The sequence below is a fragment of the Nerophis lumbriciformis genome, linkage group LG12 (genome assembly GCF_033978685.3).
Source record: "Nerophis lumbriciformis linkage group LG12, RoL_Nlum_v2.1, whole genome shotgun sequence".
Classification (NCBI taxonomy): domain Eukaryota; kingdom Metazoa; phylum Chordata; class Actinopteri; order Syngnathiformes; family Syngnathidae; genus Nerophis; species Nerophis lumbriciformis.
Genome location: NC_084559.2, coordinates 16,966,006 through 16,993,145, shown reverse-complemented (window position 1 = coordinate 16,993,145; position 27,140 = coordinate 16,966,006). Strand labels below are relative to the sequence as shown.

General features: G+C 41.5%; 1 protein-coding gene across 6 annotated transcripts in view; it reads right to left on the bottom strand.

Moving 5' to 3' along the window:
• The window catches only part of LOC133623048 (sushi domain-containing protein 1), a 53,649-nt gene that overhangs the window by 8,773 nt on the left and 17,736 nt on the right, over positions 1 to 27,140 (bottom strand). For 3 of the 6 annotated variants that reach the window (XM_061985970.1, XM_061985974.1, XM_061985976.1), the window contains 5 exons: positions 15,920 to 16,099; positions 9,975 to 10,139; positions 3,720 to 3,814; positions 3,460 to 3,646; positions 694 to 787 (listed from right to left, as the gene is read on the bottom strand). In XM_061985970.1, coding sequence (XP_061841954.1) covers positions 694 to 787; positions 3,460 to 3,646; positions 3,720 to 3,814; positions 9,975 to 10,139; positions 15,920 to 16,099 — 721 coding nt within the window. Of the gene's footprint in view, positions 1 to 693; positions 788 to 3,459; positions 3,647 to 3,719; positions 3,815 to 9,974; positions 10,140 to 15,919; positions 16,100 to 23,337; positions 23,518 to 27,140 lie in introns of all 6 variants that reach the window. The other 3 variants (XM_061985968.1, XM_061985972.2, XM_061985971.1) reach the window with 2 other exon arrangements.

Genomic DNA, 27,140 nt, shown 5'->3' with positions numbered 1-27,140 from the left:
GGACTGGACTCTCACTATTATGTTAGATCCACTATGGACTGGACTCTCACTACTATGTTAGATCCACTATGGACTGGACTCTCACTATTATGTTAGATCCACTATGGACTGGACTTTCACTATTATATTAGATCCACTATGGACTGGACTCTCACTATGATGTTAGATCCACTATGGACTGGACTCTCACTATTATGTTAGATCCACTATGGACTGGACTCTCACTATTATGTTAGATCCACTATGGACTGGACTCTCACTATTATGTTAGATCCACTATGGACTGGACTTTCACAACATTATGCTAGACCAACTCGACGTCCATTGCATCCGGTCTCCCCTAGAAAGGGGGTGTGGGGGATCTTCTCCAAGGTTTCTCATAGTCATTCCCATTGACATCCCACTGGGTTGTGAGTTTTTTCTTGCCCTTATGTGGGATCTGAACCGAGGATGTCGTCGTGGCTTGTGCAGCCCTTTGAGACACTTGTGATTTAGGGTTATATAAATAAACATTGATTGATTGATACAATGTGTTAGTTTTTTATCTTTAATCAATTTGCAAAATTAAAAAATAAAAACTATAGAATTTTGAGGACAAAAATGAATGTATTCCTTTTTGGAATAAGGCTGTGACATAACAAAATGTGGAGAATGTTAAGCGCTGTGAATACTTTGTGGGATACTTGCTGTTACCTTATTGGGTCGAGAGTACTGGGTGACCTGTGCAGCCTCAAATTCGGTGCAGGAGACTCATATTCTCTGTAGTGGACATCTGGTACAAGTGGTACTGTCAAATAGTAGCATGCATGCACATTAGTCATCAATCCAATATAACTGTCAGTATTTCCCCCTCAATACTGAGACTTCCACATGGGAATTTAGTAGGAAATTGGACTAAACTAGTGTTAGAATAATTATGAGCGCACTGCGGGCCACGCCCACAGGCGCTCTCTCTCCGCTGTGGGCGTGCCTCCTCGCGCCTGCAGACAATCTGCGCACCTGCCCGTGATAAAGGAGTATAACCCATTTTTAAATTTTTTTTTAGCTGCCTTCATAAGCCTGCTCAACCTGCCATCCCGGGCCGGAATATAGTCTTCTGTTGGTGTTCAGTAAGCGATCATCTGATGCTTAATGCAACTCTCGCTTTATGCTCTCTCTCCGTCCTGATCTCTGTGCTTTTCCTGCGTTGATTGTCGTGTCCTCCCTCACCCCGCAGTTCCCTGTGTGCATCCCCGAGTCTAGCCGTGCGTCTTGTGCTCCCGGATCTTCCCTGCCTCCCTCGCGGTTTCTGGTTCTCGACTCCTCGCCTGTCCCCGGACTACGACGACTCGCTCCTGCCTCTCGACCCCGCTTCCGCCCGTGGACAACTCTGCCTGCTCCGCTCCTCTCAACACGCACCTCCAACTTTTACGGTAAAACGCTCCAGTTAAATACTACACATAGTCTTACACCATACACACTCTTGGATTTTGTCACACTCCATTTCTTTAGATTAGTTTATTAGTTAGTATCGTTTAGTATTATTATATATATTGACTATATATACATAAAAATTATTATTGAACAATACTGCCCCTTGGTGTCTGTTGCCGTCATTTCCCTCTGTCCAACCATAACAGATACGCTCCTGTCAGTGACGTGCAGTCACTAGAAGCAGGTGAGGCAGGGCCTCACCTGCCATCATGGAAAGAAAAAAAATGTAAAAAGAAAAAAAAGTAATTAAATTGTTATATGTATCCAGTGATTATACTATAGAGTTATTTTCCATTTAACTTCACCAGTTTTAGATTATTTTTCATTCAAAATCGTTGAATTTTCACATTTGCCGTTCAAATACTGAGAAGAGACAGTTGAGGCACGTCACTCAGTGCCTCAACATGGATTCCGGACTCGGCTAACTACTGGCCTGCTGTGCAGTGAGACCGTATTGCTATATGAATTATATTATACATTTCCATAGTTTAGTTAGCTGAGGTATATAATGTACAGTGTATTTTGTCAACAACTGTATGTGTGTAACGTATTTCTTGTGCTGAGCGATCATAAAACGGCTGCAAAAGACGCACTGGCTGACGCTCGCAGTAATGCGCCTCCTACACCCCCGCCGTAGAATGCACGGCAACCCCTGACGGGAGTGTTATATCAACTAAAGCCCACACTTAAACTTTCCACGTGCAAGATTGAATCTATTTAAAAAAGTTATTTCATAAGAAGCCAAAAAGTGCAAAAACAATAATGTTTGTGTCGGAGGAGTTGTGAATGACTGCAGGGCCACAACATTAGGTACACCTGCAGACTGCAGGTGTACCTAATTCACAACTCCTCCAACACGAACATTATTGTTTTTGCACTTTTTGGCTTCTTATTAGATAACTTTTGTAACCTATTTTTATGGGCTTTCCTCTTTGTGATGTTAAGTTCCTGTTATGCGCTGTTATACAGTATATGCCTTGAGCTCTTATTTTGAAGGCGCTAAGAGCGGAAGTGATGACACATTGGAGTGGAGCGGAAGTTTTTGAAAGAATGTAAATAAAGTGGTCCTCGTGTAAACTGGAGCCTCCGTGTTTGTTATTTTGTAGTTTCATACAGTATAGGCGACATTTATAAACCCTCGGTTACACTTTTTTAAATAGATTCAATCTTGCACGTGGAAAGTTTAAGTGAGGGCTTTAGTTGATATAACAGTCTCGTCAGAGGGTGCATTAATCCAGCACAACAGCGGCTCATAGACTTCATTTATAAGTAAAGGTAAGACCAAAATAAGTTTTTTTTTAATTAAATGTGCTTTTTTGTGTGCTACAGTTTGTATGTGTAAAGTTAAAGTTAAGTTAAAGTACCAATGATTGTCACACACACACTAGGTGTAATGAAATTTGTCCTCTGCATTTGACCCATCCCCTTGATCACCCCCTGGGAGGTGAGGGGAGCAGTGGGCAGCAGCGGCGCCGCGCCCGGGAATAATTTTTGGTGATATAACCCCCAATTCCAACCCTTGATGCTGAGTGCCAAGCAGGGAAGAATGCTGGTATGAGCTTTTAAACATAACCCGTTAACTGCTGCCAATCAAATGGTGAATAAGATACTCTTTAGGGTTCATATGTTTGTAAATCTGACTGTGATGAAGTCAGTGCCTCACCAGCCATCAACCTCACCGCACGTCACTGTTGTTTACATTGTGACGCCGGTGTAGTGAAGCATGTTTAGCTATTCCTCGTCCTGCAGGGATGATACTTGTAAGAAACTTACTTTATATGCGGGGGTGGGGGACCAGTACTTTTTAGAGGCGGTATAGTATCGAATATGATTAATTAGTATCACAGTACTATACAAATACCGGTATACCGTACAACCCTAATACGCATTAACTTTTACTAAAAAGCGGTTGATTTGGAAAAAGTCTGTCAGTAGAATAGCTATGTCCTGAGAGATGATGATAGTAACAATCCTGTCCCGTCCTACCTGGTAAACTGGTGTTAGTGGTGATGGTGGCTGTGAACCCAGTGGACATGGCAGTGATTGAGATGCTGTAGTTTGTGGCTGGAAGCAAACTTAAACAGACTTTCAGCCACTCTGCCTGAGAGCTCAGAAACCGCTTCCTTTTTTCAAGAAAGGTTCCGTCGTAGTCTCTGGATCCCATGTAGAACACCTAAGACTCAAAGCTCGTATTAATGTAGACTGCCGACACAGGCTCATACCTGACGAGCAACAACTTGTGTCACCTTGTAGGTTTCTGTATCTTCTTCGTACTTCTCTGCTCTCCATTGGACACATTTTTCATCGGAAACATTGAGATGATCGATGGGTGGCTTGATTTCTGTGAGCGATATTACAACATTAATATGTCACCTATCAATTGTCAACAACTAGTGCCTGAGAATGTTCTCATCCATCCAGGTCATTGTATTCTCAGGGCATGGAATCAATCGCAACTGGACTGGTCACATTGTCTAAGACAGGGGTGTCAAAGTCAAATCAAATCAAATCAAATCAACTTTATTTATAAAGCACATTTAAAATTTACCACAGGGGTAGCCAAAGTGCTGTACAATGAACATCAAGTCAATGAGGTCAAGGCCTGAATGATCTATGGACCCCCCGGATGATATCTGATTAGTATTCGAACCGGCCCGCAGGCCACGGCCGCCTGCTGCTGTTTTGCACGCATCAATACTCCATCGGTGTTGGCGCTAGGAATTTTCAAAACGGGGTCCCAGGGACCCCATCAAGTCAATTTTACATTTTTGAGGTCCCACTCTTTTTGTAAGCGTTTCCATCCATCCATCCATCCATCTTCTTCCGCTTATCCGAGGTCGGGTCACGGGGGCAGCAGCCTAAGCAGGGAAGCCCAGACTTCCCTCTCCCCAGCCACTTCGTTCAGCTCTTCCTGTGGGACCCCGAGGCGTTCCCAGGCCAGCCGGGAGACATAGTCTTCCCAACGTGTCCTGGGTCTTCCCCGCGGCCTCCTACAGGTCAGACGTGCCCTAAACATCTCCCTAGGGAGACGTTCGGGTGGCATCCTGACCAGATGCCCGAACCACCTCATCTGGCTCCTCTCGATGTGGAGGAGCAGCGGCTTTACTTTGAGCTCCTCCCGGATGGCAAAGCTTCTCACCCTATCTCTAAGGGAGAGCCCCGCCACCCGGCGGAGGAAAATCATTTCGGCTGCTTGTACCCGTGATCTAGTCCTTTCGGTCATGACCCAAAGCTCATGACCATAGGTGAGGATGGGAACATAGATCGACCGGTAAATTGAGAGCTTTGCCTTCCGGCTCAGCTCCTTCTTCCCCACAACGGATCGATACAGCGTCCGCATTACTGAAGACGCCGCACCGATCCGCCTGTTGATCTCACGATCCACTCTTCCCTCACTCGTGAACAAGACTCCGAGGTACTTGAACTCCTCCACTTGGGAAAGATCTCCTCTCCAACCCGGAGATGGCACTCCACCCTTTTCCGGGCGAGAACCATGGACTCGGACTTGGAGGTGCTGATTCTCATCCCAGTCGCTTCACACTCAGCTGCGAACCGATCCAGTGAGAGCTGAAGATCCTGGCCAGATGAAGCCATCAGGACCACATCATCTGCAAAAAGCAGAGACTTAATCCTGCAGCCACCAAACCAGATCCCCTCAACGCCTTGACTGCGCTTAGAAATTCTGTCCATAAAAGTTATGAACAGAATCGGTGACAAAGGGCAGCCTTGGCGGAGTCCAACCCTCACTGGAAACGTGTCCGACTTACTACCGGCAATGCGGACCAAGCTCTGGCACTGATCATACAGGGAGCGGACTGCCACAATCAGACAGTCCGATACCCCATACTCTCTGAGCACTCCCCACAGGACTTCCCGAGGGACACGGTCGAATGCCTTCTCCAAGTCCACAAAACACATGTAGACTGGTTGGGCAAACTCCCATGCACCCTCAAGGACCCTGCCGAGAGTATAGAGCTGGTCCACAGTTCCACGATTAGGACGAAAACCACACTGTTCCTTGAAAACAAAATTATACTGTCAGAACGTGGAGTTTTTCGCAGCTTACTGCGAGGATTGTTTTCCCGGGATGCAATCGGACTAGACCGGGCAACGGTAGAAGGTAAGAACATGATTTAATCTTGACTCAAAAAATTCAGTACAAAACAAAAAGGCGCACAAGGCGAAGGCACAAACTTGGCGCAGGGAACAAAACTAACACTTTAACGTAAACCATGAACATAAAACAAACAACACTTACTGTGGCATGAAAATATCATCAATAACTATGTCATAGACAGAGCAAATACAGAGTAATGTCGCCAGCCCGACTAACTGACAACGACAGGCTTGAATAATAATCTCCTGATTAGAACAGGTGCGTGCATAAGGCAGGGGAAACTAATGAGTAGTCATGGAAACCAAAACAAACAAGAGTGCACAAAAACAGGAACTAGTGGAGTCCAAAAACCAACAGAACATAACCAAACAAAACATGATCTAGACCACAGATCATAACAGATACATGTATGCATTATCCTGTTGTATCTCACATTCTATATTGTGTTTTGGAGAAAGGGTGTCATAAACGTTACTTAATTCATTATAAAAAAAATATATAAAAGAAAACATGGTAACACTTTAGTATGGGGAACATATTCTAAGTAACAAAGACTTAATTTAGAGTTATTTGGCTAGGGTTAGGGTTAGGGTTAGAGGGTTAGGGTTAGGGTTGGGGTTGGGGTTAGTAATGGTTGTATAATAAGGCCATGCAGATAAGGCATTAATAAGTACTTAATAATGACTAATTAAGAGCCAATATGTTACTAATTTGCATGTTAATAAGCAACTAATTAATGGTGAATATGTTCCCCATATTAAAGTGTTACCAAAACGCATTTTTATGCATATGTAAATGTATTCAGTTATAAACATTCATTCACTTTCTTCTTTCCTTCATGGATCTAAACTTTACCTCTGCCGGTATTTTTTTCTATATTTTTATTGTACTAAAGCTGTAGAAAATGGATGGATGGATTTTCAGAATATGTTTGTTCTATTTTTGGCCAAAATAAGACAAAGAAAACAATCTGAAGTTGTCATTATTTTTTTAGTTTTAATGCCATGATTTTAATAGTCCGGCCCGGGTGTGCACACATTTTCCCCCATGCGGCCCCTTGTGTGGTGTTCGGGTCTGTGGGACCCGTTTTCTTTTTTTTATTAAAAGAAAAATGATACAATTAATTAATTCTTCAAACTGAGACTCACTGACTTTGGCTCATTTTCTGTGAAGAACATATACCAGAATATATATTTAATGACCACACACCATACACCCCCCCTACACATTTCTGTTACACCACACACACACACACACACACACACACACACACACACACACACACACACACACACACACACACACACACACACACACACACACACAAAGCAGGCCTAGACAGGAGGAGGACAATGTGTATGTACACAGAACATCAGAGGGTCAAATGTGCGAGAAAATGAGAGCAGACAGTGTTGACAAACAATGTTGCAACCTTGTGTGGGAACCGCAGGTGCAGAAACACAAAAGAAGAATCCCTGTGGGATGCAGAAACTGGCAGAGAAATTTTCCGTGCAACATTCATATTGTTGTTACTCGGCCAGCGTTTGTGGGTCTGATGGACCCGTTGCATTTTGTGGCTTTTAATGCCTCACAATCAAACACTTTTATGTTAAAATACTGTGCAGATGTTTCATGGGATAAGGTAAACATCTGTTCAGTATTTTAACATCAAAGTGTTTGATTGTGAGGCATTAAAAGCCACAAAATGCAACGGGTCCATCAGACCCACAAACGCTGGCCGAGTAACAACAATATGAACATTACACAAGGGTTAAATGACTTTGACGGGTCTAAGAATACGTTTCGCCTCTCATATGAGCAGTCTTCATCAGTTCATGCTGTAGTCTGAGAGGATGATGCTGGTTTCAAAGTATTTATCCTCCCTAAGTGAAATTGAATGGAATGCTAACGACTTTTAGAGGATACATACTTTGGTTCCTGCACCATCCTGTCAGACTGAAGCTGTCCTATCTAATTTTGGGAGCATGAACTGATGAGGTCTGCTAAGACCATCTGAACAGTTTGTTAGAATAATTGTTTGTAAGTTATCACAAAAAACTTTGTGTTGAAATGAGTTCCAAGCAAGAAGCCAAAAGCTGTCTTTGAAACCTACCAAGAAGAAGGCTCGTAAAACTCCACTGTGTAAGGGGGAAAGCCACATGAAGGGTTTTCTGTTTTCTCTCATGTATGGTAATCAACAGAAACATATTGTTCTAACCCAGTGGTTCTTAACCTGGGTTTGATCGAACCCAAGGGGTTCGGTGAGTGGGCCTCAGGGGTTCGGCGGAGCCTCCGCCATGGAGGTAAAGACACATCCGACTTATCTTGTAAATAAAAAATTCTCCCTATCGCCGTATTATGGATACCCCCAAACAATGTTCCCTCTAATTTTCCATCTGATTTGCAGGTTGTTTGATTGATCGATTGAAACTTTTACTCGCAGATTGCAAAGGAAGAGAATACATTATATGAAACAGTACAGTTTACAAAGTACAGTACATATTCCGTACAATTGACCACTAAATGGTAAAACCCGAATACGTTTTTCAACTTGTTTAAGTCGGGTTCCACGTTAATCAATTCATGGTAATGTGTGTAATTTGTTGAGTTCATGCACTGTGTTGGTTTTGTTCTTTGAACAAGGTGATGTTCATGCACAGTTCATTTTGTGCACCAGTAAAAAACGCATTGCCGGCAGTAAGTCGGACACGTTTCCAGTGAGGGTTGGACTCCGCCAAGGCTGCCCTTTGTCACCGATTCTGTTCATAACTTTTATGGACAGAATTTCTAGGCGCAGTCAAGGCGTTGAGGGGATCTGGTTTGGTGGCTGCAGGATTAAGTCTCTGCTGTTTGCAGATGATGTGGTCCTGATGGCTTCATCTGGCCAGGATCTTCAAGTCTCACTGGATCGGTTCGCAGCCGAGTGTGAAGCGACTGGGATGAGAATCAGCACCTCCAAGTCCGAGTCCATGGTTCTCGCCCGGAAAAGGGTGGAGTGCCATCTCCGGGTTGGGGAGGAGATCTTGCCCCAAGTGGAGGAGTTCAAGTACCTGGAGTCTTGTTCACGAGTGAGGGAAGAGTGGATCGTGAGATCGACAGGCGGATCGGTGCGGCGTCTTCAGTAATGCGGACGCTGTATCGATCCGTTGTGGTGAAGAAGGAGCTGAGCCGGAAGGCAAAGCTCTCAATTTACCGGTCGATCTACGTTCCCATCCTCACCTATGGTCATGAGCTTTGGGTTATGACCGAAAGGACAAGATCACGGGTACAAGCGGCCGAAATGAGTTTCCTCCGTTGGGTGGCGGGGCTCTCCCTTAGAGATAGGGTGAGAAGCTCTGCCATCCGGGGGGAGCTCAAAGTAAAGCCGCTGCTCCTCCACATAGAGAGGAGCCAGATGAAGTGGTTCAGGCATCTGGTCAAGATGCCACCCAAACGCCTCCCTAGGGAGGTGTTTGGGGCACGTCCGACCGGTAGGAGGCCGCGGGGAAGACCCAGGACACGTTGGGAAGACTATGTCTCCCGGCTGGCCTGGGAACGCCTCGGGGTCCCACAGGAAGAGCTGGACGAAGTGGCTGGGGAGAGGGAAGTCTGGGCTTCCCTGCTTAGGCTGCTGCCCCCGCGACCCGACCTCGGATAAGCGGAAGAAGATGGATGGATGGATGGATGGAGTAAAAAAACATGACTTTTTCTTGAATTTAAAAAAAAAAAAACATTTTATTTTTCACTAAAGAAGGGTTCGGTGAATGCGTATATGAAACTGGTGGGGTTCGGTACCTCCAACAAGGTTATTAACCACTGTTCTAACCCAAGGACTTCAAAGCGGCCAGATGGCAGGGTCTGCCCAATCTCCAGACGAACTCTTTTTGAAGCATTTTACGAACTCTTTTTGAACTATTTTACGAACTCTTTTTGAACTATTTTACGACCTCTTCTTTTGAACTATTCTGTAACCAAAGGCAACGCTGTTTACGACCCACTTCCCTCTAGAAGTGGAAGCGGTGGTCAGGTGGTCGGAGAAAGTCAAATAAAGAAGGAGTGCAATCTTTTGGCAGAACGTGCTGGAGACTGTACAAGAGTACCAGGCGTGTCTCGTCAATTGAGTCCAAATCGAAGTCTGTCTCTGTTTAATTCTTTGCCTCTTGTCTTGTTTAATAGACGTCATCAGTGTTTCAACCTGACACAGTTCAGTTAATTCAATGTCCTGGAAACACAAGCCAGTGTTTTATATGGGTGGCAAACACGTGCACGTATTGCGATTGCTCCTCGACAGTTACATTTGACAACCAAGACCGTTCATAACAGAAAACAATATGGCAATAAGTGATAGGTAAACAACATCACAAATAATAATGTTTTGACAATATGACCACGGTGTGCACCTCACCTATGCATTGGAGAGTGGCCGTCTGCCACACCCCAGAGCTACTGCACAGGGAAATGTTGCTGCCCCTCCAACTGTGATATCCATTTGCACAGCGATGGATCACAACACTTCTGTTATTCCACACCACGTCTGAATGGGCGAGCATGGGGACAGGGCCACATTTTGCTGGGGAAATAACAAGGGCACTGATTGATAACAGATCGCAGCAAACATCCATTTGTATATTACAAACCCCGTTTCCATATGAGTTGGGAAATTGTGTTAGATGTAAATATAAAGAGAATACCATGATTTGCAAATAATTTTCAACCCATATTCAGTTGAATATGCTACAAAGACAACATATTTGATGTTCAAACTGATAAACTTTTTTTTTTTTTTGCAAATAATTATTAACTTTAGAATTTGATGCCAGCAACACGTGACAAAGAAGTTGGGAAAGGTGGCAATAAATACTGATAAAGTTGAGGAATGCTCATCAAACACTTATTTGGAACATCCCACAGGTGTGCAGGCTAATTGGGAACAGGTGGGTGCCATGATTGGGTATAAAAACAGCTTCCCAAAAAATGTTCAGTCTTTCACAAGAAAGGATGGGGCGAGGTACACCCCTTTGTCCACAACTGCGTGAGCAAATAGTCAAACAGTTTAAGAACAACGTTTCTCAAAGTGCAATTGCAAGGAATTTAGGGATTTCAACATCTACGGTCCATAATATCATCAAAAGGTTCAGAGAATCTGGAGAAATCACTGCACGTAAGCGGCATGGCCGGAAACCAACATTGAATGACCGTGACCTTCGATCCCTCAGACGGCACTGTATCAAAAACCGACATCAATCTCTAAAGGATATCACCACATGGGCTCAGGAACACTTCAGAAAACCACTGTCACTAAATACAGTTGGTCGCTACATCTGTAAGAGCAAGTTAAAGCTCTACTATGCAAAGCGAACGCCATTTATCAACAATATCCAGAAACGCCGCCGACTTTTCTGGGCCCGAGATCATCTAAGATGGACTCATGCAAAGTGGAAAAGTGTTCTGTGGTCTGACGAGTCCACATTTCAAATTGTTTTTGGAAATATTCGACATCGTGTCATCCGGACCAAAGGGGAAGCGAACCATCCAGACTGTTATCGACGCAAAGTTGAAAAGCCAGCATCTGTGATGGTATGGGGGTGCATTAGTGCCAAAGACATGGGTAACTTACACATCTGTGAAGGCACCATTAATGCTGAAAGGTACATACAGGTTTTGGAACAACATATACTGCCATCTAAGCGCCGTCTTTTTCATGGACGCCCCTGCTTATTTCAGCAAGACAATGCCAAGCCACATTCAGCATGTGTTACAACAGCGTGGCTTCGTAAAAAAAAAAAGAGTGCGGGTACTTTCCTGGCCCGCCTGCAGTCCAGACCTTTCTCCCATCGAAAATGTGTGGCGCATTATCAAGTGTAAAATACGACAGCGGAGACTGAAGCTCTACATAAAACAAGAATGGGAAAGAATTCCACTTTCAAAGTTTCAACAATTAGTTTCCTCAGTTCCCAATCGTTTATTGAGTATTGTTAAAAGAAAAGGCCATGTAACACAGTGGTGAACATGCCCTTTCCCAACTACTTTGGCACGTGTTGCAGCCATGAAATTCAAAGTTAATTATTATTTGCAAAAAAAAAATTACGTTTATGAGTTTGAACATCAAATATGTTGTCTTTGTAGTGCATTCAACTGAATATGGGTTGAAAATTATTTGCAAATCATTGTATTCCGTTTATATTTACATCTAACACAATTTCCCAACTCATATGGAAATGGGGTTTGTATATTGTTATTCTTCCACTGGAACACACAAACAGATTCAAATGTATTGTTTTGTGCACATATTGGGCCAAGAAAAGAATATGAAACTACATGTGCATAGAATTAAACAGATATTCTCTCTATGACAAATACAGACTTGCACAGCTAGAATTACATATTTGCAGTGGTCCCTGACCTTTTTTGCCATTATTTTTTGTGCCAGATAAATACAGCAAAATTAAGTGCAACTTACTATAACGCTGAATTAGTGGCAGCCCTGGGCTTGTTTCTTTGCAATGAGATGCAGATGGAAATCAGCCTTTGGCTACAATCTGTCATTATTCTATTTGATCTGTTCACTAAAGTGCATTGTATCATGTCACAAAGTTATAACAAATTGCGACTTCCTATGAGGAATTGTATTGTACATCTATAAACAAGCTTATTTGTGTGTCTAGTGCACAGGTGTCGAACTCAAGGCCCGCAGGCCAGATCTGGCTCTCCACGTCATTTTATATGGCCCGCAAAAGCCTAGAAATAATGTGTCAATAAAATACCTTATATTTTCTTTCTTATTTTCTTACTAAAAGTTTTTTTTTTTTCTAGTTTGACAGGGGGAACAAAAATAGTGTCCAATTTTGCAACAAATATTATATTATCTTACTTTGTTGGTCAAAATCCAAATAAATACTTAAATATCTGCTGAACTTATGACTTCGAAGCAAGTCATCCATCAAATTGTACACTGTAAAAATGACCAATAGATTTTACTGTAAAATTTAGGGAGTTTTTTTTTTATAGCATATAAGTTGAAAAAAACAACCAATGTTTATTTTTTACAGTAAAATTCTGTCGACTGAGCTGTCGGTTTGTTTTTTTTACTGTAAAAATCCACGGTTGATGATTTTATGGTAGCACATTTTATAATGGTAAAAAAAAAAAACTGGCAGTTGAGTTGCCAAAATAAAATTAAACAGCGGTACTGTATTTTTATTTACAATAATATGTTGTAAAAATAATAATAAAAATTGAAAAAACACCATATATTTTACAGTAAAAGTCTGGCAATCTTTTTTCTGTAAAAAAAAAAACAGTGGTAAAATCTGCAGATTTTTTTTACGCTTTACGTAAGAAATTTAAAATTTTTTTTTTTAATTCATAGGCAAATTCATTAATTATTTACTGTTACATGCGGCCATGACTGTGGTGTGGCCCTCAATGAAAACAAGTCTGACACCCTTGATCTAATGCATACTTGCCAACCTTGAGACCTCCGATTTCGGGAGGTGGGGGGTGGGGCGGGGGCGTGGTTGGGGGCGGGGCTAAGAGGGGAGGAGTATATTTACAGCTAGAATTCACCAAGTCAAGTATTTCATATATATATATATATATATATATATATATATATATATATATATATATATATATATATATATATATAAGAAATACTTGACTTTCAGTGAATTCTAGCTGTATATATATTTATTTTATTATATATATATATATATATATATATATATATATATATATATATATATATATATATATATATATATATATATATATACAATATATATATATATATATATATATAAATAAAAGAAATACTTGAATTTCAGTGTTCATTTATTTACACATATACACACACATAACACTCATCTACTCATTGTTGAGTTAAGGGTTGAATTGTCCATCCTTGTTCTATTCTCTGTCACTATTTTTCTAACCATGCTGAACACCCTTTCGCAGGTACCCAGAAAGGTTTCGAGTACCACCAAAAAAACGGAATCTCTGAAGACAGTATAAAAATCTGTGTTAAAGGTGTACAAATACTGTTTGTATAATAAGCATGTTATTTTTTTTTTTTACAAATGAGGGTTAAGAGTTCAGTACAAAAAAAAAAAAAAAGAATGTGGCTTAAGTACAGTTTTTTAATTGAGCTGCTGCATTTTTTGGTTGGGTTGTTTATTTATTTTGAGTAACTTCTATACATTTCTAAAAGGGGAATAATGTAATAGAGTTATCTATGTTTGTCTGTTGCCATCTCCTGGTGAATGTTGGCTATAGCGTACTGGGGTTACTTTTTGGTTGGCCAACGATTTACGTGGTGTAGCGCACCTGACGTCACTCAGGTCCGCATGGAGCTGGAGGGGGCGTGGCTTCCAGCTCCGCCTGAATTTCGGGAGATTTTCGGGAGAAAATTTGTCCCGGGAGGTTTTCGCGGGAGGGTTGGCAAGTATGATCTAATGGAACAGGCCAAAGTTAAGTTGGAGAAAATGCAGTCTTTAATAAATGATTTAATGTTTCTCTGCGGCCCGGTAGCAAATGTGTCACGGACCGGTACCGATCCCCGGACCGGTGGTTGGGGACCACTGCATATTTGTGATTTTAAACATTGTCAATGTAATCGCCAAAGTTGATTCCTCTGAAAAAATATGCCCCAAAAGTCAAACTAAGCATGTTCAAACCATCATCTAATGAGCAAATATTGTGAGAATATGATGATGTTGTGTTGTTTTTTTATTGTATTGTATCTACCTTGCAACACCGCAAACAAGTCTGGCAGTTAAACAATTAGTTAATAATTTCATACAACGTTACATTAAAATAAAACAACCACAAATGTGTTTTTATGAGCTACACACCCATATCGCCACTAGATGGCAGTATTGCTCTGCAAGCACCTTCTTGTGTGTGTCTGTAGGTGTGCTAATTTTACTTTATTTTAGATTATTATATTTATTGATCATTGTTTTTTAGTGGTTACCATATGGCATACTGTAATATAATAATGATGGTACTATTAATAATACAATTCACGACAATAATAAAAAATAATTGTCATGATTGAATGAATATTTGAATCTGAATGTGAAAAACATGTATAAACTAATAATATTATGATAAAATAATAGATAACTATGATATATATTTATATCATCATATTATATAACAACATTTTACAGTTAGACATGTTAAAATGTTTCATTATTTTTCAGTGGTTAATATATTGTTAGAATATATTGTATATAATATTAAAAATCCACCCATCCCTTTTTGCACCGCTTGTCCCTCCCGGCGTATTATAATTAACAATAATTAAATTTATGATACCAAAAATATTTCATAACAAAATTTAGTATAATGATGATTATAAATAATATTATTGTCATGTAATATTAGGGCTATAATAAAATAATACATACTAAAATAATTAGATGAGATTACGTAAATATGAGCATATCACACCAACTCTCAAATCCCTTCACTGGCTTCCTGTTCCACTCAGGGTTGAATTCAAAGTCTCCCAGCTAACTCACCAGTGCCTCCATGAGAACCGTGGAACGCTCTCCCTGACCACCTGAGGGCACCGCAGACTGTGGATGCTTTTAAAAAAAGGCTTAAAAACCCTTCTTTTTTTTTTTTTCTTTTTTTTTTTTAAAAGCCTTTTTTTAGATACATGCATACTAGTTTTAGCTATTTGGCTGTTCTAGTTTTTATTTTTTTTTATTTTGTTATTATCTTTTTTTTTTTTTTCTAATACCCCGTAGCACTTTGAGGTGTTTTACTCAATGTAAAGTGCTTTTTACAACTAAAATCTATTATTATTATTATTATTATATATTTCTATAGTTGTATTGTATAGCAGTGGTCCCCAACCACCGGTCCGCGGACTGATTGGTACCGGGCCGCACAAGAAAAAAATAAATAAATAAAGAAAATAATTTATTTTTTATTTTTTATTAAATCAACATAAAAACACAAAATATACACTATATATCAATGTATATCAATACAGTCTGCAGGGATACAGTCCGTAAGCACACATGATTGTATTTCTTTATATAAAAAAAAATAAAATAAAATAAAAAATAAAATAAAAAAAAGCTACAAAAAGGTTGGGGACCACTGTTGTATAGTATATTATATAAGTGTATTAATATTAAATAATATATGATAATATATGAGGGATATTATAAAATGTTTTTAAAAACATTATCTGTGGAGTTAATACAAAGTAGTAGGATGTTAATAGTACAATCATCATAAATAAACATTTATGTTTGATCAAAACTGTGCATCATTATTTGCCTTCATTACAATTCCAAGTATTGACAGCAGCAGTCTGCATGATTGCTCTACCTTTGCACTTCAATGATACTTTTGCCCACTCGCCTGATGTCAGACATGTGGAAATATCATCTCCACCCTCCTGGTAATATCCACCCATACACTTATAAAGCACGGCACTGCCAGGACGAGTGGAGCGGTCCCACTGCAGGTTAGTATGGGGGAGCGCTTGAGGAGGACCACAGCTTATTTCTGCACACATGCAAACATCAATTAGTGAAAGAAAAAAGCAAATCAAGCAGCAGGCTTTAAACCTTTCCAACTCTTTAAATTCATATTCATTTCATAACCACTTGTGATTTGATAAGTAATGAAACTAAACTATAATCTACACCTGGCATGGATATGAAGCATGTGTGTTTTTTTCCACTGTAGCCAATGTTGCTATTCAACCACTTTATACAGTGGAACCCTGTTAGAATAATTATGTGTAAGTTATCACACAACTTTAATATGCTTAAAGTCCGTTGCGAAAGTTATCAGCTATTGTGCTCAAGCTGTACGTTTTCTATCTGTGCAAGGACAAAACTTATTGTCTGAGGGGTGGCCTCAGCCGCAGATGTTATCTTTGTTTTAGCCCGCTAACAGCCAAGGACTTCGAGGACCTCAACGCAGATAAGACGACAGCACGCAGACGAAGCAGAGACGAGGCGAAATCCACAAGGCCCCCAGCACATTCCGTCACGTATTGTGCGTACTGGAGCTGCTTTGCATGATATATGTGACCACTCCATCATTTTTATTTTGCAATTTTACTTTTTATTCTAACCATTTTACCGTATTGCTTTTGCACTATCTTGTTTAGCTCATTCATTGTTTATGTTCTTTGTTTGTTTTTTTCTCTAAATTTGGCCCCCCCCCCGAGTTAAAATAACCGCCCAGGCCTGAACTACAATAAACATCCACGAGCTGGGAAGCGAGGAAACAGGTTTACCCGCTCAATGATGTCAACATTTTTACACAAACTCGTGATCAAGTCGGCGCTATAAATAGTTTGTCTTATGTATTATAATAACAATATCACTAATATTTGTTTAATATTCAATTCAGGAAATGTAAATGGAGTATTTTTTTTAAATCGGGTTTTTTTGGGTGGAATACAGGACCTCTCGACATTTATTTACATTTATTTATGAGTTAGAATGCATTTTTTTTAAATGCATCCGTCATCATGTTTTTCATAAGGATTGTGAACGATCCAAAAAAAGTGCAGTTCCCCATTAAGTCCACATCCTGTTCTTCTTATTATTAAAAAGTACCTGCTTAAGTTGACATACAGTACAGGCCAAAAGTTTGGACACACCTTCTCAATCAATGTGCTTTCTTTATTTTCATGACTATTTACATTGTAGATTGTCACATCCAAACTATGAATGAACACATGTGGAGTTATTATTAACGAAAAAAAGGTGAAATAACTGAAAACATGTTTTATAGTCTAGTTTCTTCAAAATAGCCACCCTTTGCTCTGGTTACTGCTTTGCAAACTCTTGGCATTCTCTCCATGAGCTTCAAGAGGTAGTCACCTGAAATGGTTTTTCGCTTCACAGGTGTGCTTGAAGCTCATGGAGAGAATGCCAAGAGTGTGTAATCAGAGCAAATGGTGGCTATTTTGAATAAACTAGAATATAAAACATGTTGTGGGGGGGGGGGGGGGGGGGGGGGGGCGTGGCCTGCGGACCTGCAGCGAAGCGGGGTGTGGTCAGGATCGGCTTTGAGATTAGTGACAGGTGCATAGATGACACAGCTGTGAGTGTTTGTCTGATCACCTGTCGCTCTGTTAAAGGCAGCAGTCGGGAAGGAGAGGAGGTTGTCGATGGTGTTGTTGTTTGACTCCCTCGAATGGCCTTGACGCTGTGTTATCAGGAACAGGCTGTTCTGAAAAACACCCCCGAGGACACCTCAACGATGGACGCTTTTGACCTTCCTCTCCTCTCTCAACAACACCTGGTGTCGAACTCTTGCAGATCGGCCGCAGTCCACAAAAACATTACAACATCACACCCCGTCCCCCACCCCACGCCTTCACCACCGCTTGTTTGCTCCAACTCCCCCTTTCTCTGTTGTGAGTTTGTCGTGATTAAATGTAACGTGTCTGTTACGATCCGCTGTCCGGATCATAGTTTGTTTATGTTTTCGAGTCACGTGTGTTTTCAGCACCTAGAGTTTTGTTTGTTTCAGTTGCCATGACGGCAGATTACATTCACCTGCCTCTGGTTAGTGTTCGGGACGCGCACCTGTTGCCCAGGCACTAATCAGAGGGCTATTTAGTCTATGCGCTGGCCTCACTCGGTCTGGCTTCCTAATTTGCTTGATGCAACAGTTGACGACGATTTCTATTCCTGCTAGTTTACACGCTAGGCTATTTTTCTTGTTAGCTCCCACGCTAGCCCCTTTGTTTTTTTTGTCTTAAGTGCTATGAGCACGATTTTGTTTGTTCTCATATGATTTATGTCTTTAATAAATCATTTTCCTACCTGCACGCTGTGTCCGAAGCTGTCTGCATTCCTGGGAGAACAACACCCGCATCATCATGCGCCCCGGTCGTCACAGTAGGGACAAAATCGTGCTCATAGCACTTAAGACAAAATAACAAAAGGTATTTATGTGTGCATTGCAAATGAGTTTTTTCCCCCTTGGACTCAGTCTGGACCCCCTCCCGTGGGTCCAGCCTTTGACTGATATTTTTTTACTCTTCCCCCCTTTCGCAATATCACCTTTTTCCCCACCTTTTTTTAAGGAGCGCCGTAAAAATAGCTGCTCCGTTGGCGGTCTCGTCTTGTCTCCCTATAACGTATGTCTGCTCTTAGTGGGACTGTGCCGAAAATTGTACTTTTCAGTTCTTATGTGTCTTGTGCATGTTAAGAATTGACAATAAATCATCTTGAGTCTTGAATGGTGAAGAACGAGCGAGAGAAACTTTAACATGGCTGAAAAGCACAACTTATTGCAAAGTAAATCATTGTTCGCAAAGATGAACGCGGCTGTCATGTCCGTCATTGGTGGTCCATAGAACCCGGAGGAGCAAAACCTCTACACGTTTTCAGTTATTTCACCGTTTTTTGTTAAGTACATAACTCCACATGAGTTCATTCATAGTTTGGATGTATGTATGCCCAATTATCTTGGGTGTGATGTTGTAATGTTTTTGTGGACTGAGGCCGATCTGCAAGAGTTCGACACCAGGTGTTGTTGAGAGAGGAGAGGGAGGTCAAAAGCGTCCATCGTTGAGGTGTCCCTGGGGGTGTTTTTCAGAACAGCCTGTTCCTGATAACACAGCGTCAAGGCCATTCGAGGGAGTCAAACAACAACACCATCAACAACCTCCTCTCCTTCCCGACTGCTGCCTTTAACAGAGCGACAGGTGATCAGACAAACACTCACAGCTGTGTCATCTACGCACCTGTCACTAATCTCGAAGCCGATCCTGACACACCCTGCTTCGCTGCAGGCATACTTGCCAACCTTGAGACCTCCGATTTCGGGAGGTGAGGGGAGGGGGTGGGGGTGGGCATGGGCATGGTCGGGGTGGGACGGGGGCGTGGCTAAAAGGGGAGGAGTATATTTACAGCTAGAATTCACCAAGTAAAGTATTTCATATATATATATATATATATATATATATATATATATATATATATATATATATATATATATATATATATATATATATATATATATATATATATATATATATATATATATACATATATATATATATATGCATATATATATATATTTTATTATATATATATATATATATATATATATATATATATATATATATATATATATATATATGTATGTGTGGGGAAAAAATCACAAGACTATTTCATCTCTACAGGCCTGTTTCATGAGGGGGGGTACCCTCAATCATCAGGAGATTTTAATGGGAGCATTCGCATACCATGGTTTATATAGGGCACAGAGTGGGTGGGTACAGGCTGGCCTAGGGGCGTGGTGATTGGCTCATGTGTTACCTAGGAGGTGTTTCCGTCTATGGCGGCATGTTGTTACAATTTCGCTGCGCTTGTTGAGGGATGACAGGTCTGGACGGTAAATAATAAACAGTTTCTCTTTCAAGCATAGGTTGCATCTTCTATTACCACTATTGTAAGGTGTGCTGGATGCAAGAATTTGCCATGTTATTGAATATTCAACATTATTGTCTTTGAGGTCCCAAATGTGTTTGCTGAGTTCTGTGGTATTTCGCAGGTTTTTGTTCCTGAAAGAAGCCTTGTGATTGTTCCATCTGGTTTTGAATTCACCCTCAGTTAATCCTACATATGTGTCGGATGTGTTAATGTCCTTGCGTATTACCTTAGATTGGTAGACAACTGATGTTTGTAAGCACCCCCCGTTGAGGGGCAAATCAGGTTTCTTTCGACAGTTACATGCTTTGTTGGTTTTGGAGTCGCTCTGACTGGGGGTCGACGGCTCATTTGCAATTGTTTTGTTGTGGTTTGAGATGATTTGTCGTATATTGTTCATGCAGCTGTAGCTCAATTTAATGTTGTTCTTGTTGAATACTTTTCTTAGGTTGTTGTCTTTGGGAAAGTGTTTGTCAATCAGATTGAGGAATTTGTGTCCAATGTTCGTTGAGACGTTTTTGCTGTATGGGGGGTTGTACCAGATGATGTCGTTTCGTTTTCTGTTCTTTTTTGGCTGGTTTCCTGGCGTGGGTTCATAGGTGAGGGTGAAATTGTATCCGCTTTCATCAAGGGCTTTTTGGTACGGGGGGGTTGCTTGGTCAAATTCAGCTTTGCTAGATGACAGCATCGATAGCCTTTTATTGATTCCGGTAGGTATTCTTTTCGTGGTGGTGGGTGGGTGGTTGCTGTCATGGTGCACGTATTGGAGTGTTGTGTTGGGTTTCGTGAATGGTTGGTAGCTGTTATTTCTCAGGTTGAAAGTGACGTCAAGGAAGTTGACGGTTTGCTTGTTGGCTTCAATCGTGATCCGTAGGCCGTTCTCTTTGAAAATTTGGCATATGCGCTTCTTGGTATTCTCGCTGACGTCACTTTCAACCTGAGAAATAACAGCTACCAACCATTCACGAAACCCAACACAACACTCCAATACGTGCACCATGACAGCAACCACCCACCCACAACCACGAAAAGAATACCTACCGGAATCAATAAAAGGCTATCGATGCTGTCATCTAGCAAAGCTGAATTTGACCAAGCAACCCCCCCGTACCAAAAAGCCCTTGATGAAAGCGGATACAATTTCACCCTCACCTATGAACCCACGCCAGGAAACCAGCCAAAAAAGAACAGAAAACGAAACGACATCATCTGGTACAACCCCCCATACAGCAAAAACGTCTCAACGAACATTGGACACAAATTCCTCAATCTGATTGACAAACACTTTCCCAAAGACAACAACCTAAGAAAAGTATTCAACAAGAACAACATTAAATTGAGCTACAGCTGCATGAACAATATACGACAAATCATCTCAAACCACAACAAAACAATTGCAAATGAGCCGTCGACCCCCAGTCAGAGCGACTCCAAAACCAACAAAGCATGTAACTGTCGAAAGAAACCTGATTTGCCCCTCAACGGGGGGTGCTTACAAACATCAGTTGTCTACCAATCTAAGGTAATACGCAAGGACATTAACACATCCGACACATATGTAGGATTAACCGAGGGTGAATTCAAAACCAGATGGAACAATCACAAGGCTTCTTTCAGGAACAAAAACCTGCGAAATACCACAGAACTCAGCAAACACATTTGGGACCTCAAAGACAATAATGTTGAATATTCAATAACATGGCAAATTCTTGCATCCAGCACACCTTACAATAGTGGTAATAAAAGATGCAACCTATGCTTGAAAGAGAAACTGTTTATTATTTACCATCCAGACCTGTCATCCCTCAACAAGCGCAGCGAAATTGTAACAACATGCCGCCATAGACGGAAACACCTCCTAGGTAACACATGAGCCAATCACCACGCCCCTAGGCCAGCCTGTACCCACCCACTCTGTGCCCTATATAAACCATGGTATGCGAATGCTCCCATTAAAATCTCCTGATGATTGAGGGTACCCCCCCTCATGAAACAGGCCTGTAGAGATGAAATAGTCTTGTGATTTTTTTCCCACACATACATATATTGCGCTCTACTACGGTATCAAGCACTATTTTTTGGATAACCTTATTAAGACATATATATATATATATATATATATATATATATATATATATATATATATATATATATATATATATATATATATATATATAAAATAAATACTTGAATTTCAGTGTTCATTTATTTACACACATACACACACATAACACTCATCTACTCATTGTTGAGTTCAGGGTTGAATTGTCCATCCTTGTTCTATTCTCTGTCACTATTTTTCGAACCATGCTGAACACCCTCTCTGATGATGCATTGCTGTGTGGCACGCACAAAAGTGCTTTCATCAAATGCACTAGATGGCAGTATTGTCCTGTTTAAGAGTGTCACAACATTGCTGTTTACGGCAGACGAACTGCTTTACGGTATACAAAGAAGTGACTGCTGTTGTTGTGTGTTGTTGCCGCGCTGGGAGGACGTTAATGAAACTGCCTAACAATAAACCCACATAAGAAACCAAGAACTCCTCCATCATTCTATAGTTATAACGTGATTGGGCAGGTATGCTTTTTTATATTGTGGAGGACCTGATTCCGCCTGAATTTCGGGAGAAAATTTGTCCCGGGAGGTTTTCGGGAGAGGCGCTGAATTTCGGGAGTCTCCCGGAAAATCCGGGAGGGTTGGCAAGTATGGCTGCAGGTCCGCAGGCCACGCCCCCCCCCACAACATGTTTTATATTCTAGTTTCTTCAAAATAGCCACCCTTTGCTCTGATTACACACTCTTGGCATTCTCTCCATGAGCTTCAAGCACACCTGTGAAGCGAAAAACCATTTCAGGTGACTACCTCTTCAAGCTCATGGAGAGAATGCCAAGAGTGTGCAAAGCAGTAATCACAGCAAAGGGTGGCTATTTTGGAAGAAACTAGAATATAAAACATGTTTTCAGTTAATTCACCTTTTTTTTTTTGTTAAGTACATAACCCCACTCGTGTTCATTCATAGTTTGGATGTGACTATCTACAATGTAAATAGTCATGAAAATAAAGAAAACACAATGAATGAGGAGAAGGTGTGTCCAAAATTTTGGCCTCTACAGTACGTGGTCGTTCGCTTTTGGTGACATAAAATCTGGCAAAATTCCCAAGTAAAGATGCAAGGTGATGGCTAGTTTCAAGATTTGTTGACAACCGCTTATGTTGACATCAGTCAGCCAGATGTAGGGGCATCGATATAAACATTACACTGAAAAATGTGCTAAAAGATACCAAAAAAACCTATTAAATGAACAAAGATGGTTGTTAATCGTGATTCGGTTGCACCTTCACACCAAAGGTCAAATTCCTCCCATTGTCCATTGTGTCCACACACAGAGTAGTTCCTCACACTCCTTGTGTAGTATCCTTCATCACATTGGTAGACAACCACACTGCCAACATGTGCGGTGCCATCCCATCGCCTTTTTGCATGCGCTTTCATGCCAGGCTCCTGACATGTGATTTCTACAACACACACACATCAAATCATTATCCATCACCAGTTAAGGCATAAAACATGATATTGTTTTTTTGGGGCCATTCCACCGAATCAGTGCCATTTGCCAAAGTCAGTGTTCAAAAACAAGAACAAAAAATACAAAAATGAGGGGTATTTTACTTGAATTAAGCCAGGGGTCGGCAACCTTTACCACTCAAAGAGTCATTTTGACCCGTTTCACAAAATAAAGAAAACAATGGGAGCCACAAAACTCTTTTGAAATTTAAAATGAAATAACACTGCATACAAAGTTTTTTTTTTGCTTTGTGCTATGTATAAACCAGGGGTCTCGGACACGTGGCCCGCACCTTAATATGAAAATGTAATGTTAGTGTGGCCTGCAAGTTTTATATGAATGCCGCATGACAGCATCACGCTTGCCAACCCTCCCAATTTTTCCGGGAGACTCCCGAATTTCAGAGCGACTATTCTCTCAAATGTCTGCTGATTTCATACTTGCCAACCCTCCCGAATTTTCCGGGAGACTCCCGAAATTCAGCGGCTCTCCCGAAAACCTCCCGGGACAAATATTCTCCCGAAAATCTCCCGATTTTCAGCCGGAGCTGGAAGCCACGCCCCCTCCAGCTCCATGCGGACCTGAGTGAGGACAGCCTTTTTTCACAACGGGAGGACAACAGGGTGACAAGAACTAAATCATCCAGACTAGAGACAAATTGTATTATTATGTTTATCTTACCTAAAAATAAATATATTTATCCATCTTCTTCTTCTTCCGCTTATCCGAGGTCGGGTCGCGGGGGCAGCAGCCTAAGCAGGGAAGCCCAGACTTCCCTCTCCCCAGCCACTTCGTCCAGCTCCTCCCGGGGGATCCCGAGGCGTTCCCAGGCCAGCCGGGAGACATAGTCTTCCCAACGTGTCCATATTTATTAATTAAAAAAAAACCCAACTAAATACATTTTTACTATATTTTGCTAAAAACATCAAAATTAATTGTATTTTTATTTGTATTTTTTCTGACTCCTTATTACATCCAGCCATAGAATTAAAATAAACATATTTGAAATAATAAATTTTAAATTATCATAATAATTCATTTAAAATGACCATATTTAATTATTAAACTAATTGCTTGTTTATCAACAACTTTAGCATTTTATTCATTACATTTTGAAGTTCTCAGAAGCCAAGTTATGTTATATTCCTTAATATTTATTTATGCAAGTTTGAAGTATCAATGATCTAAACACAGTTTTGTTTGCATATTTTCAGGATATATATATATATATATATATATATATATATATATATATATATATATATATATATGTAACCACGCCCCCAACCACGCCCCCCACCCCCGACCACGCCCCCCACCCTCCACCTCCCGAAATCGGAGGTCTCAAGGTTGGCAAGTATGGCTGATTTTCACCCAACAACAATAATAAGGGCGTGCTATGAAGGCACTGCCTTTAACGACCTCTACAACCTGTACAAACAGCTTGCCAGCCGAGTCACATGTTATATGCAAGGCATACTTGTTCAACAGCCATACAGGTCACACTGAGGGTGCCCGTTCAAACAACTTTAACACTCTTACTAATATGCGCCACACTGTGAACCCACACCAAACAAGAATGACAAACACATTTCGAGAGAACATCCATCCATCCATTTTCTACCGCTTATTCCCTTTGGGGTCGCGGGGGGCGCTGGAGCCTATCTCAGCTACAATCGGGCGGAAGGCGGCGTACACCCTGGACAAGTCGCCACCTCATCGCAGGGCCAACACAGATAGACAGACAACATTCACACTCACATCCACACACTAGGGCCAATTTAGTGTTGCCAATCAACTTATCCCCAGGTGCATGTCTTTGGAAGTGGGAGGAAGCCGGAGTACCCGGAGGGAACCCACGCAGTCACGGGGAGGACATGCAAACTCCACATAGAAAGATCCCGAGCTCGGGATTGAACCCAAGACTACTCAGGACCTTCGTATTGTGAGGCAGATGCACTAACCCCTCTGCCACCGTGAAGCCTTCGAGAGAACATCCGCACCGTAACACAACATAAACATAACAGAACAAATACCCAGAACCCCTTGCATCATTTCTACATTATACACCCCCACTACCACCAAACCCCCCCCTCCGTGCGTCGGTTGAGGTGGGTGGGGATGGGGGGGGGGGAGCGTTTGGTGGTAGCGGGGGTGTATAATGTAGCCCGGAAGAGTAGGGGATGCATGGGATTCTGGGTATTTGTTCTGTTGTGTTTATGTTGTGTTACAGTGCGGATGTTCTCCCGAAATGTGTTTGTCATTCTTGTTTGGTGTGGGTTCACAGTGTGGCGCATATTAGTAAGAGTGTTAAAGTTGTTTAAACGGGCACCTTCAGTGTGACCTGTATGGCTGTTGAGCAAGTATGCCTTGCAGTCACTTACGTGTGTATGCAGAGACCGCATACTACATGTGACCAGGCCGGCACGCAAAAGCGGACGCGACGACATGTTGTAAATAATAAATGATAAATGGGTTGTACTTGTATAGCGCTTTTCTACCTTCAAGGTACTCAAAGCGCTTTGACAGTATTTCCACATTCACCCATTCACACACTGATGGCGGGAGCTGCCATGCAAGGCGCTAACCAGCAGCCATCAGGAGCAAGGGGTGAAGTGTCTTGCCCAAGGACACAACGGACGTGACTAGGATGGTAGAAGGTGGGGATTGAACCCCAGTAACCAGCAACCCTCCGATTGCTGGCACGGCCACTCTACCAACTAGAGGACGTTAAAGGCAGTGCCATCACGGCATGCCCTCAATATTGTTGTCCGGGTGAAAATCGGAGAATGTTTGCTCCGGGAGTTTTCCGGGAGAGGCACTGAAATCCGGAAACCTCCTGAAAAATCGAGGGGGGTCGGCAGGTATGCAGCTGAGCCGCATAGAGTGATCAAAGAGCCGCATGCGGCTCCGGAGCCGCGGGTTACCGACCCCTGAACTAAGCAAAATGATCTGCCAATAGAACAAGAAAATTTGGCTTGTCAAGATTTTCCAAAACAAATAAAATTAGCTAACCTCAATGAACCCAAAAATACCTTAAAGGGGAACATTATCACCAGACCTATGTAAGCGTCAATATATACCTTGATGTTGCAGAAAAAAGACCATATATTTTTTTAACCGATTTCCGAACTCTAAATGGGTGAATTTTGGCGAATTAAACGCCTTTCTATTATTCGCTCTCGGTAAGCAATCCGCCATTTTCTCAAACACCGAGTCAAATCAGCTCTGTTATTTTCCGTTTTTTCGACTGTTTTCCGTACCTTGGAGACATCATGCCTCGTCGGTGTGTTGTCGGAGGGTGTAACAACACGAACAGGGACGGATTCAAGTTGCACCAGTGGCCCAAAGATGCGAAAGTGGCAAGAAATTGGACGTTTGTTCCGCACACTTTACCGACGAAAGCTATGCTACGACAGAGATGGCAAGAATGTGTGGATATCCTGCGACACTCAAAGCAGATGCATTTCCAACGATAAAGTCAAAGAAATCTGCCGCCAGACCCCCATTGAATCTGCCGGAGTGTGTGAGCAATTCAGGGACAAAGGACCTCGCTAGCACGGCAAGCAATGG